Source organism: Necator americanus, chromosome III (assembly GCF_031761385.1).
Source record: "Necator americanus strain Aroian chromosome III, whole genome shotgun sequence".
NCBI lineage: Eukaryota > Metazoa > Nematoda > Chromadorea > Rhabditida > Ancylostomatidae > Necator > Necator americanus.
Window position 1 is genome coordinate 20,507,658 of NC_087373.1, and position 18,303 is coordinate 20,525,960.

General features: G+C 41.2%; 3 protein-coding genes across 4 annotated transcripts; 1 reads left to right on the plus strand and 2 right to left on the minus strand.

The window, feature by feature from the left end:
- Positions 1–2,828: 2,828 nt before the first annotated feature.
- On the minus strand, positions 2,829–3,071 carry RB195_010263 (uncharacterized protein; the record flags this gene model as incomplete). The annotated part of the gene is made up of 1 exon (XM_064191183.1): positions 2,829–3,071. One exon carries the CDS (start codon positions 3,069–3,071, stop codon positions 2,829–2,831), a length of 243 nt encoding a protein of 80 aa, XP_064048766.1.
- On the minus strand, positions 3,068–3,274 carry RB195_010264 (uncharacterized protein; the record flags this gene model as incomplete). Its single annotated transcript, XM_064191184.1, has 1 exon — positions 3,068–3,274. The coding sequence occupies one exon, from the start codon at positions 3,272–3,274 to the stop codon at positions 3,068–3,070; it is 207 nt and encodes a 68-aa protein (XP_064048767.1).
- Positions 3,275–4,462: 1,188 nt separating this feature from the next.
- Positions 4,463–8,489, plus strand: RB195_010265 (uncharacterized protein; the record flags this gene model as incomplete). 2 transcript variants are annotated; one of them, XM_064191185.1, is made up of 5 exons in its annotated part: positions 4,463–4,509; positions 4,568–4,707; positions 6,143–6,228; positions 8,277–8,303; positions 8,397–8,489. In XM_064191185.1, the coding sequence occupies 5 exons, from the start codon at positions 4,463–4,465 to the stop codon at positions 8,487–8,489; spliced, it is 393 nt and encodes a 130-aa protein (XP_064048768.1). The 2 variants fall into 2 exon arrangements, with proteins under 2 accessions (XP_064048768.1, XP_064048769.1); XM_064191186.1 differs by lacking the exons at positions 4,463–4,509; positions 4,568–4,707 and adding an exon at positions 5,551–5,578.
- Between the last annotated feature and the right edge of the window lie 9,814 nt (positions 8,490–18,303).

The following is an 18,303-nucleotide window of genomic DNA, read 5'->3' on the forward strand; positions in this document are numbered from 1 at the left end:
AGATACCAGGTATTTTCCTGGAAGAATTTCGGCGGTGGATCTGTGATGATTTGCAGATCCTCCTCTCATCGCATGTGAAAAGAACACTCGCTTTTATCGACACTGAGATGAGTTCTAGCAACTATCTGGAACCTTTCTTTGTGTTACTTCACGATCAGCAAATACTAGCATTCTATACATTTATCCTAACAAAATAAGAATTGAAAAGGAGCAGAAAAGGGGAAAAATCTATCACCGAACACTTGACTTCCTCAGTGAGGTCTTCTTTTCGGTGCAGTTGAAAAGGAGCTCTTTCTCCAAGAAGTTCACACTCGTCACTCTGCAAAGATGTGCCGCTGAGTTCTTTGAAGGAGGCAGTACATGGACGTTAGTGACCACCACCAATTATCCGTTATGGGGAGTTGGATTCATTGATTCTCCTTCGTCCCTTCTCTGCATGCGTGTTCTTGGGCAAAGAGTATATCTCAATGTTTGAGTGCTCGCTATCCAAAGGAAGAAAGGGTAAATGATGAATCATACGTTCTTCTGTCCCCTAAAATCTACCTGTCACCAGATAAACAATAAAAGCTAGAGACGCGAATAGCAGCCTAACAGGTCTATTCGTCGTTCAGTGAGTGACGCTTGAGAAATGCTTCTCGTTTTTTCGGTCTAATTTCCTCTACATTACTCTGAGAGAAAGACGACGAAAGAACGTGAAGAAACTGAGTTGGAGTAGAAATCAGCCAAAGCGAGATAAAGTAGGAAATCTCGACAATGTTACATACGTTTTTGCCCCTACAAGCAACAGTACATGATGAAGGATATGCAGCTCTATATGTCTGACTTTAATCTTAAACGGGAACTAAAATACAACTCTCTATATAAGAGAGATCTATTCTGTTTTTCAAAAAAAAATTTCCCCCTTTCTTCATTAGTTACCGAGGAATTACCAGTTTATCATCTAGTTAACATTTAACGAGTGTAACGAAGGGTTTTTCTATCGTTCTGTTGAGCGTTAAATTTAAAGGCATCACTCCACGAATCTGAGGTAGTACGGATTTCAGGTGGAGTATTCGTATACGACATAGTAGATTATGGGGAGGAGAATGATTCCATCCATTTCTTCCTAATTGCTGTAAAAAACGGCCCGGAAGATACGGCTTCGGAGGTTCTGGCGCACTATTTTCCACAAGGAGTTCGACTGGTGCGCGCCAGCCTTGTGCGGCGCCGCATCTTCCGGTCAGTTTTTTTTACGGCAATTAGGAAGAAATGGACGGAATCACCCTCCTCTCCATAATCTACTATCTCTTATAAGAATACTCCACCTGAAATCTGCACCACCTCAGATTCGTGGGGTGATGCCTTTAACGTGCCTACCTTCTTTAGCACCACCGTACTTCCTACTTTGACCTATGTAAGCTTAAGAAACCTGGGGACTTCGCAAGAGTTTCGTCATCACTGAATGCTCTATCGAAAGAGTTAAACGCACTACAGGAAGGTTTGATGTTGTTTGGGTCCCATGCGAAGGGAAAGACCTCGTAGAATTCTTGCACGTGGTCTAACAGATGGATACTATATGAAAATCTATATCTAATTTGTGAGAATAAAGTGTCTCTGTTTCGTCGGACTTTTTCGAACTCTTTGTGGCAACAATACCAATTAATAAACCCATTTCACTTCTTTCATTACTTGTATACTACTGTGAAGATACTACTAAAAACAAAATGGCATAGTACAATCACGGGTGGCAACTAAGAGCATCTTTCTCCAATCGATCCGCCATTAATATGGACTTTCGTGAAGTATGTGGGTCCTTCCCACCCGCCACAGACGCGTTCTTACGGCTTGGCATTACGTGGGTCTCGCCATGCGTTGGAACACTTTCTTGGTAGCCCCTAATCATTAACAAACTTAACGGAAATGGCGACGTAGCGCCGTGACCTCATTTTAATGGCGGTTCAAGGGTTAACAGGGAATGAATTGCTTCAAGTGCGAAATTCCACGTTGCTTCGAAAACAAATTTATTGCACTTATCTTCATAATAACAGTAAGGACATTCCGTCTTGAAAACCACGCTTCCATCTTCTCAAAGGTTTTAAAGATTTGTTCTTTATGTGCGCTATGCGGGGAGATCTCGCTTAATTCTGCCTAGAATAAGGTAAGCAGAGAAAGAAAGCGTTTTGCCCTTCAAGAATCTAATATCTGAACTGAAATAGTTTCTACTAGTGAGTTGGGAAGTGACTGCGAGCTTGCACATTCACGAACTATGCTCGCTGCTTAAGAAATGCAGGGAATTCAGGATGAATACGTTTAACTGACCTTGCTATAGTGTTATCGTTGACCTCTACTTCTTAAGAATTCTATACCTCATATTCGCTGATCTAGCATACTATGGGGAACTGTAACAAACCCCCTGGCAACATTGTTGTTCCACTGGACTTTTTTTTATCTAGTAGAACGTAGTTTTGTAGAGAGTTTCATTCCGTTTCCGCAACAATCAATTTCCATTATTGTTTTAGAACGTGGAAGATTTCATGTACTGATTACTAGGCATAGTTCAAACGCCGAGAGAGCTGTTGACAAGTTCGCGCTGAGATGTGCAAACGATCATTTTTAGTAAGACAATCAGATTTTTGGGTCCCATCATCTTTTCCAGTAGTTCATTTCTCTCGGACTCAACATAAGAGGCACCCGCGAATTTAGTGAGCGAGAAAGTTGACGAGGTCCTTGAACCGTATCTAACTGGAATCTCAGCTGGCGTCGATTATCCTCATAACGTGACTTATGAATTTTGACTTTCAATATATATTGTCGTGAAGACGGTACATTCTTCTTAAGTCGGAGGAAGACTATTGCGTGCATTGCTCAAACTTCAGAGGACATCTTTCATGGGCTCCTTGAGTAGTAAGTAGATTCTTAGACGTGAAAGCAGTGTCTGTCCATATCCGAATGTTCTGATGCTGTTTTCCTTTTCTGTGGTCTTTCCTAGGTTTGGGTAGTTCTGCATTGAAGTCTCCGACAACGAGTTTGTAGAAGGACTTCTCGTTGCAGATAGTTTCCTCCAACTCCTCATAAAACGCGTCAAATTTCATTCAGCTGCTGATGTTGGTGAGTAGCAGTTGACGCTAATGGGTTTCTGGCGTAAGGCGCGGAGGCGAAGAATAACCAGATGAGGTGACAGGAACTCGTGAGAATCGAAAAGATGTATGACAGATGGGTGCACAACCAAACCAACACCGCCTATATTTTGTGATGGAACCTCTTCTCCGCGAATGACGAGAGTACCGTCATTCATCTCTCACACGGCGTTCCTTCTGCTCTTGGTCTCTTGCAGAGAAATCACGTAGAATTTGATGCGCTCTGCAGCTTTGAGAAGAGCATATAGATCAGCGCCTTCTTGTACTGCTTCCGCGTTGCAAGTACGAAGTCTGAGAGGGTCTCCATGGAAAGTTCCCCACGTGTCTTGGTCCAGAATCAAAGACGTCCTGAGCAACCTGAGATTTGATCACCTCTCACCGATCGCCACACCGTTCGACGTCTGAGACGGCAGGACCCAGTGTGCAGAGCACTGAAGCAATGCATATGCTGTAGTGGGAAGAAGACTCTTTCCAACTATGCATCTGCAACGAGGTTGGCTTTCCTCGACCTAAGAAACTCTGCCGGAGGAAATACCTTCTCTGTGCAACGTAATTCCACGCCCAGGACCACCTCCACGTAATTATGAGGGAGTAAACCGTTGTGGAGGGAATAGCGAATGTGAGATGAAAATTCTGAAAGTGTCAGTGTCAGGCACAACATTGCAAATAGGGTGAAGCACGCGATGTTCATCCTGTAAACCAATGGTATTTATTTAAAATTAAAATGATTTTTTTGCTCCGATGTTTTTTGTCAAGATATTACACCCGCAAAAGGGCCCAAGTCGTTGCGCCTGCCACAGTGGCCGCGTTGCCGCGATGTTAGCGGACATCTGCGCGGTGGAATCGCTCCGCTAACACTAATTCGGATGCAATCCGGATTAGACCCCGTAGATCAAAACCCGCAGAGATCCTCATACAGAGCCAATAGCAAGCGGTCGCTCTGTTTCGCCGATGTATTGGTCCCCACATGTTTTGCCCCAGATTAGATACCCGCAGAGATCCTCATACAGAGCCAATAGCAAGCGGTCGCTCTGTTTCGCCGATGTATTGGTCCCCACATGTTTTGCTCCAGATTAGATAGACTATAATAGAGATTATAGTCTATCTAATTTGGTTTGCAGTCGCCTACCTTGCCGAATGGGCATATTTCACAGTCTGGAGTGAGATAGAAGCGATAACACACTCTGTTTCGAAGTAATTGCTTCTTGAGATTTGTTGGAGGCATGACCAAGTCCTAAAGTCTAATTGAGGATAGTTTCGTAACACGTTAGTTATTGAAGAACAGTGTTTGCCTTCTTTGAACATTTTAAATAGGACGGAATGTAACGGTATCTCCCTGCACGGAGATGAGCAGAAATGTTCGAAATTTTAAGAGTAATGAAATTGTGGTTTTGTGGGTGGCTTGCCTCTATTATTACAGTGGAGACAACAAACGACCAACGTATTTTCAGAAGTTTGAAATGCTGTACTCAAGGCCATTTACTTCCTGTTCAATCCTTGGAATGGCCCTGCATAAGGCATGGCCTGCCATGGTTGCCGACCCCACTTGTGGCCTGCACCGCGGTGAACAGAGCAGCCGAATACATAGCTAGTTAGTTCCCATTTTGCTCATATTTGTGAATTTCGTTGCTACTAAGTTACTCTCGTCCTAATGTCTAACGAAAGGTGTGGTATTATATTATTCAGATCACTCTGAACAACACAGTTCTTTAGAGTTCCTGAATTAACAAACAAGGAAACGTTGGATAGGGGAGATGTGTGCAAATCGTAGAAGCTATCTAAACAGCATGTACATTCATCTTTTGATAAATCATGACATGATGAGTCGCCTCGTCCATCCACGTAGGAAAGACATATGCGATAATGTTATCCAACTCTTCTACCTCTCACCGTCATCACTCTCTAGAAAATGAAGTGTAGAAGAGTCCCCTCAAAAGTCTTACGGGTAGTTCCCAATCTAATGAAGAAAAACACGCCATTAGCAATTATCGAACCACCTAACTCTATGTTGCTCAACGATATTGGACTAAAGACGATCCCAGATGTATCCATAACCTACAGACATAGTTTTACAGACGCTCTTCATGCACCCTGTTTTGAGTGAAAGAAGTAGGAGAAGTTTCTGTAGCAAATAGCACAAGGCAGCTAACGTCATTTCACACTGTTGATTGTTGGCTGTTTTCGTACATTGCATGGCAGTTGAAAATAGTCACGCCAGCGCCAATATTTCCCTGCTAATCTCTTCTTAAGCCTTAAAATTAATTTCACATCAATCAACATACGTATTTCATTTCTTGTGAGGTCATTTGGAAGGTCATAAACAACAAATTTGACTTTTATTTCCAAATTTTGGATTGGTATAAAATTAATAGTTTTCGAAATTATTTGAAAAGGAGTATAAAACGGCACCTGCTCCTTCTAACACGCTCCAAGCATGCGTGCTTTTATCTATGTGTTAGCAGGTTGGTCTAAAACATACATTCTTTGATAACCTTAGTAGTATGATTCTTAACAAGCAAAACAACTGAGACAATTATGTTTATTCCTGACATTTGAAAGAATGTTCCAATGCAAAAAAAAAAATTGAAAAGACGGTTCTACAAATTTTTAGAGTACTAGAACGCTTAACAGAGACAGAAAAAATGTTTCCCAGTTCCATTTCCCAGTGGTTTAAATGTAGAATACTACTTTCTCTACTTTTTTTCCAACAAGAAAACAACTTTTTCTTCTCAGGTGTAAAGTTAAAATTCTTCGCTTTTCTGCTAATTAACAGATTTTTTTTAACGAAATTACGGCAAAAATATTTAAAAGCTGACTTCTTGCCTTAATAGACGCAAATTGCGGGTAAGACTGGATAAGAAATAGATCAGGCCAAAGATCTCAGTCCCAGTTTGATCACGTCAACTTCGGTACTCCATTAAGCCATTACGCACTTAATTAAGCACTTTAGAATCCAGGGAGCTCAAATATGATTGCCTTAGTTTTCAGAAAAGAAATAAAAAACTTCAGTGCAATAATTATTTCAGTGCTGGCAACAACTTCGTCGGTGTTTGGAATACGGGGTGCACTGTACCGAACTGGGAGATCGGCTACACCAGCATACGGGAAACAGGTGATATTTCCAACTTAAATAGGGCGTAAAATACCAAATGGAAGACAAACTGTCATCTTATGCTACTTGTGAAAGAGCGCAGTGACAGAAGAACCAAAAAAGTTCTATTTCCAAATAACCTCGACATAGTAAGATGTCGTGTTGATTTTTAATCAGCTGTACAAAGGTTGTCAAATTATTTAATGGGCTAACGTTTCTGCAAAATCGCCTTCCTCAGAGCCTGAAGTGAGCGATTCAATCCACACTTTGAACGAGCAAATCGCACCATAACTACACAGAAAAACGCTATGCATACTTTTTCAACCACCAACTTAGCGACTACACTGAATGTTCATCTTGGATCGGAGGCGCCTAGCCTAGATCGGACCGCTGACTGACTGATCAATAACGAGAGCGAATAGTTCAAAAGTCTCATTCGGATCAGAAAAGCATCCGGGATGTGGTGCAAGTTTCCGCGTTATCGAGAGACGTTCATCCTTGCGGTTCATTTTAGGATAGAACTGGAGTCATGCCCTAATGGAATTCTCGCTAGAAAGAGCAGACGTATAATGATTCCAGAAAGGGAATTGAAATATTCAGCAGAAGTTTTCTACTTTTTCTTCTTCACTAATCGACCTACCCTTAGGGTGACACATTTTCACTGCTTATTTGAGAAATGACGCAGTGTTTGAACAATGGGATAATCCTGAAGAAGGCAAATAGTGGCAGTTTCATCAATAGGCATCCATAGTTAGGTAGTTGACCTGAAAATTGGTTTTGCACCTCCACCGAGCGCTAAAAGTATATTACAGTAACAAAGTCAGTTATTCAATTAAAAAAACAGTGGTGGGTAAACAAAGAAGCATGTTTTTCTGAATTGGAATGACAGTTACATATCCATGAAGTATTCGATGTTAGCACTTCAGTATTCCTCTCATCTATGTATTGGAGGGTTCTGTGATTCTGAGAACTTGGCGGAAGCGCCACATTGGCAATTTAAGTATACTTCTACCCAGAAGATACTCGTCACTGAATTTCTCAGAGAACTATTTGTTGTCATCAAAATTCCTGGCACTATTTTTGGGGAGGGTTTGGATTTGTCAAGATCAGATACGCAGTTCCGCAGCCGTCTACTTTTCAATCCAATCTTTGACCAGCTGTCAGCGACCTATAATAAATGTCTCAGCTCTGATAACTCCTTAAAAAGTTTCTCCTCTCTTTGAAGCGCAACATCGTAATTAGCAAACTGTGAAAATTAGTGATACTTCCCCAGTGGTCAAAAATGGAGAAAACTTTTTGTTTTCACAAAAGCGTTGCTTCCGTGTCCTCTACATTTCACTTCCATACTTGAAAAGAACACATTTCTCGAGCGATCGGATGATCCCAAACTGGATGGATTTGTGGACCTCGAAAATTCTCGTCTAGACTGCATCCATCCGCAAGGCAGCCAGCTATCGCAGCACAGGAAAGGTCCGCCACGCATCCCAAGCGACATGTATGTGCGACGCTAGTATGTACTTGGACGTAGCACAATTCCCGTCCACTCAACTTGGAGAATGATTGAACTGGGAATTCGTATTCAATATATCCTTATTTACTCCTGTGATGCTACGTTCTAGCTTGAAAAGATACTTATTAGAGATTCCTATGATCAAGAATCCTCAAGTGGAGGTATGTTTATATGCATAGTGCCTAGATATTGTCTAGTTATTCCTTTATACACGCGTATATGCTACAATTTAATTTACAGTTTCTTACTCATGCATTGATGATCATCTATCGATTGACTCACCAGTGTCTATCACAGTATTCCATCTTTCTGGGAAGGACACAATTCCCTAGGAAAGCTGGGGACTGAGACCCAAAGAACAACTCAACAACATTTGCGGTCATTAAGACAACTGATCAGTTTTTGCTCGATGTATGATCATCAATGTGTGATTAAGAAACTAGGGAATTGTGAGTGTGGATGTGTGTAAGGAAAAATAAGCAGCCTAGTGTTTCTATGTTCTTAAGATTTCAAATATTTCTGATGCAAAACTTCTGAGTGGTCTTCTCATTTTGTTCAGATGCCTTACGGAAGTCAACCAGTGATGGTAGGATGAAGCCTCTTTTCTGCGTGAAAATCGCGGACAACTGATTATTGGTATGCTTTATGGATTGTTAATTGCATCTGTGGAATATTGCAGGATTTCTTACGGTTCGGTCGAAGCAGCGTTTACGGCGCTGGTGGACTAGACTACTTCTCGGGCCCGTTGAGTGAATACTATACATTCGCATAGAACTATTCCAACAATAAATGTTATAGTATTCAATTACTTCATACTAAGGATCAGTTACTAATTTCTTCCTTAAAGGCAGCATATCGCGATTTTGACGTAGTGTGGAACCCACAGCGAAAACGTAAAGTTCCGGTAGCAGATTGCCGAATCCAGTGTGGTTCCGCCCATCTTTCCCTAGAAGTCGTAGAAGACGACTTTTTCATGGCGATTTCAGATGCAACGCGTCACACCTATGCACGCGCCGCATCCAAATGCCAGCGGTTGAAGATCAGTTATGTTTTTTCGGCAGCCTGTTCAAGTGAAACCAATGAATAGCCTGCTGCGAGGTCCGGAACGTGTACATAGATGCACCTTTTAACGTAGGAACTAAAACGATTCCCACACCGTTTTTTTACGACGATTAGGGAAAGATGAGTGGAACCAGGCTAAATGCTGGGTTCGGCAATCTACATTCCGAACTCTACGCTTCCGCTGTGCGTTCCACACCACGTCGTTATATGCTACCTTCATATTGAAAGTATGAAATGAAACTTACAGCAGAGAAAAACATCAGGCCATACACACGACGAATACTGAACGTCTCGGCGATCGAAATACTGGCACAGAAAGCAAACGTGAAGTTCCCAACCTCAGCATTCTTTTAGCCAGGCAGTTAACTCAGTGCCAAGAATCTAAGTGTTCTCTCGTTATTAAGTTGACGAAGATGTTTATGCACTGCTCTTGAATAGGCGGTCTTCAAGTATCACGCTTTGTTATATAGCTTTATACCGTTCGCTACAAGGAAAATTCTGTTACGTTTCTTTGTTTGTTGCTGTCCTTCGTCCAACTTTTGAGCCTCAATTCCATCTTACGGTTGCGAACGTTGTGAGATCAGCAATCTTGGCGAGTGAAAATCTGGTAAGAAAAGCAAACAGTGCAAAAGGCTGCTGTTACCAGCACACTTCCAAAGCTCATACTCTCATAGGTCAAATCCCTAGAGAGAACTTGGTGTCTTTGGCTAGAAACATACGTTTGGTAACGCTGAAACGTCGATCACTGTAGAGCGAACTCCAACAACCGCTCTGTCCAGACTGCTGCGATGTCTGCGTCGCTTACTGCACTGCAGGAAACACGCATCAGAGACCGAACCTTCATAAACATCGTAGATTATACCATCCACTGTGGCGATGCTGATGAAAAGAAGGTAGGATGCTGAGCGATAGCTGTGAGGAATGACTACAATTACCTGGTAGAGAAATTTGTCTCAACGAACTCTAACTCAACTCAAATCTGTCGTCAAAAAGCGCCTTTGTACGACTGCGGAATCGCAGAGGACACAAACTCTGGGTCGTAAGTGCTCACGCACCTACGGAGACCGCTGAAGACCATAACAAGGACGCTTTTTATGATGAACTCAACGCGTTGATATCCATGAAACCATGCCAGCAGGCTATTACTGTCGGAATTGATTCGAATGCAAAGATGGTACTTGAATGACAATCCTTTGTCCTTATTTTGGGCTTGCTTCGTATGCTCCACTTGTGTTTCGCTCATTTTTCGTTGCTTATTTACAGGAGGAAACTAATCGTTGTTTGCTAAAACATACACGGGAAATAATCTATGCTATACACTTGGAAGGATAACCTTTGCCACAATAATATTTCTGCAAAGTGAAATAAACCGAGTGCTCACCGATTCTCAGGAGTACAGGAACAGTCAGCTAGCCTGAGAAGTGAACTGAAGCAGTCATATTAAATAGCAACATTCATCATTTCGTCCTTTTTTAGAATTCGATCATTCTGAATCTTGGATTTTATTGCACAATATTTGCAAGAAATCAATTCTTAGAACGTTTTAAGCAATAATATGCGACGTCCACATAATGCTATGATCTTTACCAGCGATGATCATAAACCAATGTACGTTTTGTACGATGTAATCGTGTACTGTATCAGGATTCCAATAATTACAATTATTGATTGAGATGTTTGGGATGCGGAAATGAAAACAAAACAATGCGACTTATTGTTTTTGTCGACTTGCTGTTTCTTAGATATCATTGTTCTAGAGATCAACTTGTTTTCCTGTACATTCCTTTAGTTCTCCGATTTCTTTTGAAGACAGCGCATAGGAGAAATGGAGAAATCTTTGAGCGTCGCCAAAAAGGGCTCATCGAAGAAATTCATGGAACTGACGAAATACGAAATGATTCCGGACTACAGCAAACTGTAACCTCACACTCACACCTACACTTCTCGGGAAGGCAAGTTGTTCACTTGACGTAAACGCATTCTGCGGTCCCATTTACCTTCTCGGTCTCCTTCTCACTCGATCGTCGTGTCGTCTCACACTTGGATCACGTGCTCTAGTTGTGGATGACCTTTAGACGCCCACGCCAGTGTTTTCATGATTACAGCGTCTTTGCGTCTTATACCCATCCGGTCTCAATGTTTTTATTTCGATTGACACGACTACTGCTGTATTCTGTTCTCAAGGTTCTCTTCCTAAAAAAATGCATTGGTCTTGCATATTTGGAGCAACCTTTTGCTTTTTACACATGTCTAAAAGGAAGAAATTTGTTAAGAAAGCGTAAAATATGACAAATGGCAACAGTTGCAATTTAATAAGTCTAGAAGCGCATATTTTGATTCCGCAATTTTCGCATTTCTTAGACGGAGTTGCATGTCATACATCACGTTCGACTACATTTAGTGGATTTAAGCAACAGAAAATGAAAGATCAGAGCAAAAACTAAACGAGGAAGAAGCCAAACATTTGTCCGCCACTGTAAAATTTTCTTTCTATTTCTGCTTCAATTATATTCTAATTGCAGATGACGTTTTTTAAGGGCATCAGAAAGTGACGTCATTTTTGCGAACTTCAACATTTGGTTGATATTAGTCAGCTGATTTCATACGGCAAAATTTTGCAACACGTTTCTGCGACTGAAAATAACTTCCTTATTTTTTGAAACCACTTATTTTCTTACTATTATTTATATGCCAAGTCTGAAACCTGAATAGATGCGGACATTCGAGTTTGGGAAAAGTACACACATAGCGACCAAAATAAGTTACAAAAAAACTTTTGTGTTGCTGATTCAGGGCCGTGAGATGCCCGTAGACGCCGAAAGTGTCTTTCTAGGTTCAGGTGATTTCATTTGTTAGACGTTACTCTGCCGTATCACAAATACTTGTTTCTGGTATGTCGCAGCCATGGGAGGGCATCCGGCTACTATCCCATCTGAGGGTAATTGTTGCTATCTGCCACATTTTCTTCCCTGAAAGCACAAAGACTGGCTTATAGGCTGACGCGATCCTCGCTCTATTTACGATGATGATGCGAAGTTCTCTGGGCTGACGCAATCCACTGTTTTGCGGGAATGTCAGGGGCGTCATTCCGTCGATTAGATCTAACTGACGTACACGTATCAACAACTGCACGCCGTTCTAACCGATGTATATTTCTTCAGCACTGATAGATGTGTCACTTTGATTTCCTTCATTTAATTTGATCCAGGTGTTAACAAATTGAAATCTTGACCAGTCTCTTTCTACTTTTTCTTCGTTGCCACTCGTGGCTGCCATTTTCCTTTTGATAATGCAACGAAGAATTGACATTCGTACACTGACCACCGCATCACTGGACTTTGCAATATTATCTTCTCAAGCTTCTGGCTCGTACCTCACTGGACGTCATCGTCACAACCCGTTGCTATGCGTAATTGTGATGATTGAATCAATCCAAGCCACGCCAACCCTTGTTTTTGATCAAGTCGGGGAAGAAAGTGCTCACGAAAAGTCGAGATTTCACGAGATCTGCTGGGGCACTGAGGTCCAAAATGAATTGTTCTGACAGCTTTTTTTAATTCAGTATTCAGGGAAATTTTAAAGGGAAGGTCCTCCTAGTATTTCATAGTATGTAGTCGGTGTGCAGTTTGAAAATTCACGTCTTTCTCAACAGGTTCAAATAACACAGGACTCGCAATTGCCTAGGGGATTCTGTTAAGTGCAATAACTGCTCCGATGAGGTCGCCAGTATCCAACAAAAAGGAAGCCGAATCCTAACATTTTTCTAAGATATTTGGATGTTAAAGTTCAATTGAAGTATTTCTGTCTCCTCGAGTAAAGCAACGGACAACAGAGTCAAGGTGATCAGGGTGTTCGGATATGACTTTCATCATTTCTTTCATGACATCATCATCATTCGAAATCAGAATTTGAATTCTACTGCCAGTACATTTCAAAATGTAGCGCTCACCTATCATAAATCCCTGGCATACACTGCGAACCTGAAAACAAATCAGTTTTCTAATTTCTGTGAATTTTTGGGAATTCTATGTGTGACTTCATATGAAACAAATCAGTTTTCTAATTTCTGTGAATGTTTGGGAATTCTATGTGTGACTTCATATGGAGAACATCTTAGCAGGCATTAGTCAGCGTTTACGGAGAATAACAGCAATCAGTGGGTGATTCTTGTGACTCCTGAAGCGAATTAAAACTTACTACTCAAGAGGGAAGTTTTCGGCTATTAAAAATATCTGAATGTTCAATGTAGTCCAGTGGAAATTATGATATTAATATTTATCGCAGTCCTTATTCAAATTCAGCTCAGTTGACTTCTTATGATTATATGTCCTCGCATATTCTTCTCAATATCATAATTTCCACTGGCCCAGATGAAGAGGTATGGAACAATTCGATTTTGGTTAAAATTGCAAACCAAGGCTTTGTTGTTGTTGTTTCTGTGAATGTTGTAGAAAATGTCTCCTTGGCAGTAGTTCCCGCACGTGATATGCATGTGCTCCCAGCTGTTCCTCGTGTACGTCAGAGAGAATGAGCAGCTCCCAGTTTGTTCTACAAATCTTAGCTAATCCCAATTTTAACAATTTAATTTACAAAATTTTTCCTGGACAGTGTACATGTGTTGTTTCAAAGAGGGACAAAAACGTGCCGAAGTGAGGCGACTCCTACATATTTCTCCATGCCCAGGAAATAGGAATGAATTCTCTCCAGAATTCTTTATTTTTCTTTCTTATTCCTATCATGGTAGTTAGTCCCCTGCATCCCAAGTACCAGGATTACAGTTACGTTTATATACGAACACTTTTTCTCAGTGTTTGATCCTTTTAAAGACATCATACCACGAATCTGAGGTGGTGTCGGTTCCCCAGGGGAAAGGTAGATTGCGGAATCCGGAGTAGCTCCGCTCATCTCTCCCTAATCTTCGAAAAAAAAAAACGAAGTGGGGACGTCATTTCTTCCTACGAGATTCGAGGCCCTTATGTATACGTTCAGGCCCCTCAGCAGCCTATGCTTATGTTTTAAAAACTGAACAAAATTGAACAATTGAATAGGGCATTGTGAGAGGAGACCACCTTAATGCTCGACTGAAGGCGGCACGTGCACAAGCTTCTCGAAAAAAAAACGTTAAATTAAAATCCCGTTTCTAGCTTTCTTCTGGGGAACCTCTACAAGTCAGATTCGTCGTGTGCTGTCTTTAAAGGCATAACCCCACGAATTTGAGGTGGTGCAGATTTCAGGTGGAGTATTCGTATACGGGATGGGAGACTACGGAGAGGGAGGTGATTCCGTCCATTTCTTGCTAATTGCCCTAAAAAACGGCCCGGAAGATGCGGCGCCGCACAAGACTGGCGCGTTCCAATCGAACCTCTTGTACAAAATGGAGCGCCAAAACGAATGAAGCCGTATCTTCCGGGCCGTTTTTTACGGCAATTAGGAAGAAGTGGACGGAATCACCCCCCTCTCCGTAGTCTCCCATCCTGTATACGAATACTCCACCTGAAATCTGCACCACCTCAGATTCGTGGGTGATGCCTTTAAAGGAGAAAACGACGTAAGAGGGACGATGCGCTGAGCAAAATTGTTGTTGAAAGAAATGTATTGTTGTGAACTTAACGGAGTTAAAGATATGCTTTGCAGCCCCATGAGGTGATAATGTTTGCGTGAACGTTCTAGAACACGAAGGAGTCGTTAGAGCGAAAATTAAGTCCAGAAATGTTAATGAAACATTGGAAAAAAAATCTGCTGCCGTTGTGCCGAAATTAAGATAAACGAAATATTCCCGGATTTAAATATGTTCGCTTCCATTTTCCACAGTCCTTTGATCCCATCCGTGAGGCATTATTTGTTCATTTGCAATGCACGACCCCATTCTCAAGCACAGTAGAAGTCAGAACATGTTACTTTACAGTTATAGTTAAACCATATGGTTCTAAGCTTCTGATATACTTTTTACATAACCAACAGAGGATATCGGTCGAAGGATAATTAAGTTATAAAGTCAAATCAAAGTTATTAAACCATCTTCCTTTATAGTTAAATTGACCAGTAACTAGGAAAGAACATTTTTTAAAAGGAACAATGTCTTTAAATGCATGACGCTGTGGAAAGATTGCTTAAAATGTTAAAAGAAAATATCGTATGTTTCAAATTATGAAGGAAGCTCAACCTGCGTAAGCTACCTATAGTAGGGTCAAAACGACATGAAGCACGGTGCAATTGGCTACGCAGCTTCTTTCAGGGAGTGGGGGCATTCTCAAGCTGCACTTTGCTGCCTTCACCGCGCCGCTCCGAGCGCGTACGCAAATGCACCATGCTTCATGTCGTTGACCCGATTATAGAGTGGAGTTTTTTGTTTTGTTCCTCACTTATGTCCCACGAATTTCCGTCTTTCTGTTTCTGTCTTTTTTGTCCTCGTCATTTCTGCTGCATTGAATTCCTTTGTGATTTCTGTTGTGGATGCGTAGCATCATACATTTTCAAAACAGTGAATGGCAAATGAGTCTGATATGGAAATCAATGTGTTCAGCTGTCTCTGTAGACACCGCTACAGTGAGTTTCACTTATTAATATTCTAATTAGTTGCATTCTCCTTGTAATACTTGACTCTCCACCACTTCATCTTAAAATTTTCCTCTATAAGATTGGTAATCTTTCTTGAGGTTCAATTACCTGTACTTCCCCTTACACATCCAAAGTCTGTTGAAGGTTGTGATCACCAATCTAGTAGCCATTTTTCGAGCCATCACTTCCTCAGAGGGAGCGCTGCAGCGGCTAAATATCACCGTTTTCGGAATTAAAAACATTTTGTACATTTTTTGCTGCGAATCATTGTGTAAACCTTGGTCAGGTTGCCGATCCAAGCTCAGATATTTGGGCAATTTCCATATGAAAGTGCGAACTGCTCATTATGTGTTTGTAGCGGGCTTTGGATTGGATCCTTTGTATGTATTTCTTCAATAACTGATGCTCATCTATCATTTCTGTGCTAGAAAACGCTGGTGTGGGCACTCATACTGTGCTTGGAATTCTCAGCAACTCTTTTCGACTTCGAGCAGCAGTCGCATGAGACTTACTTAGTCCCCCTTTCTCACTTCTTTATCGGCTTTACTTTTCGATCGCGCATTCCCAGAGGATTGACTAGCTCCAAGCAGTTCAAAACTTATCAGGTTTTTTATTCTTAGTACTCTTTTGGGATTTGTCTTAGCGATAGACTTCCTTGAAACACCAACTTCATAGTACCGTAGACGTAATCAATCGTAATCGGCGTACTAGACCCTAACGCGAACGATTTAATCTCGGAGGTATATCTGTTGTGCTGTCTTTTTTGCATGAGCAGCAGTTCTGGTCACGTAAAAAAAACAGCACTTCGGGCAGACGGTTACGGGACTGATTCGAAAATTCTTTCTGTTATGTGTGACAGTTTTCGTTGACAAACGTGAACCTCCGAATATTCACATCAGCAAAATTCGATAACAGTAGCAAAGGTCGTAAAAATTCTTCCTTGACGATTTACTTGCGTGCTCAAAGGCATCACCTCACGAATCTGGGATGGTGCGTGTTTCAGGTGAGTTATGCCTATACGGAGTCGTAGATTATATACAGAAGGGTGATTTCGTCCATTTCTTCCTAATTGCCGCAAAATACGACTTCGAGCGTCCCGGCGCGACGAGTTCGATTGGAGCGCGCCAGCCCTGTGCATGAGCCGCATCTTCCTGGCCGTTTTTTTTAAGGCAATTAGGAAGGAATGGACGGAATCACCCTCCTCTCCATAATCTAGGACCCCGTATAGGAACACTCCACCTGAAACCCGCACCACCCCAGATTCGTGGGGTGATGCCTTTAAGAAGGTTTTGTTTTCAAATAAAAGAGAGGAGTACGCTTTCCAGTCTCTATGTTGAGGCTAAGAATTTACTTTTCATTTCAATTGGTCTCATCTTAATGTCTTACGTTACCCCGTTTTTAAACATATAAAATTTATTCTATTTTGTCTCTCTTCTCTTCTCTTTTCATGAAACTCTTTCTTTTCACATTCACATTGACAACCGAATCGAGTGTTTTAATTTCCAAAACTGCATAACGATTAATTGCCTTAGGCTCAGATTAAAGGTCATGCAAACTTTCGGCGATGATGCTGCTTATTGGGACATTTTTAAAGAGTTACATGAGTTTAGCCGCTGCTCAGAGCAGTTCTCATTTTTCTTATAACGGCAGAACTGTTTACCCGTTCGGTAAGCAGTTCTTTCATCAGGCTCAAGAAATATTCCTGAAGAATATGGCAAACAACTCTTTGGTTGTCATGCAGCGATTGTTTGTGACACATAATTCCTTGCATTTTGAAAAAGTTTTCTTGGTGCATACTGAGAGTGTGGAAGTTTATGCGCAGCTCGGTTTTTGAGATGATGGGACTTCCACTGCATGAAGATCTGGAACCCAGTGCTGGATTTCCGACCAATTTTTTCACTACATGGACATAAACATTTTTTGTTTTGTATCTTGCTTAGTTTATTCATTTACTTGCGCTGAAACCGTGAGAAGTCTGTAATAAAAGGAGGATGAAGAAGAATTAGTGTTACATAGTACAGATGCTGAAAAACTAAAGATGAACTAAGAAAACGAGGGAGCTGAGATCGGTTCATAGTGCTGTTTTGACAGCAATTCTTAATAAAGTTGGCATTCAGTAAGTTACGGGACTATTTAGAAGAGGGTGGGTATACGTATTAACACGTAGTTACACCAGTCAAAGGTTGACCATTTTTACGCCCTTCCTAAAACATTTTAAACGCAATAACGACTTTGGTGGAAATTTGCAGATTTTTATGGGGTACGAATCTGTAATTCCCTTCAAGTCAACTTTCTACAATGTTCGACCTTTTCTGAAGATGGCATCGTTTCATCCACAATTTTGATATAGGGAGTTTCCTGCATGTTTTTAACACCTTTGATCACTTCTATAAGTATGACAGGACTATTTTTCTTTTTTTCTTATCGTTTTGCTCCATCAGATTGAAAAAAACAATGTGCTCGTGTGCTTTGGTGAAAATGTTGATTTCTCGCTGGCATTGCACAGCAAAAACCGATTCACACGAGCAAAACTGAGTTTCGAATTTTGAATTTTTTCTATCACAGTTGGAGTTTCTTACACAGTACAGTACACAAGTAGTAGTTACAAGTAGTTCTTTTTTATCCATTGTACTAGCGTCTTTTTGCATAAATATTGCTACTTTCTGCACCCGTGCTGTAGCGATGTTGCTTTGTGTTTACGTCGCAATAACGACCATTGTTTGTGTTTGTCAGCGTTGCTGCGTTTCGTTCCGCTCAACAGAAGAACGGCCCTTACCTTCTCCAGTCACTTAACACTCCTTTCTCATTGTGTGATTCTCCCTAATTCATCGCTTGTTCTTTAGTTCTTCAATTTTCTAATTATTAAAGTTTTTGTCTTGTCCTATCAGTGTTACAACTTGTTCAGGTTCAAGTCGATTCGAAATGGGGGAGATCAGACATTGCGGTAACACTGTTCAAACCTGACA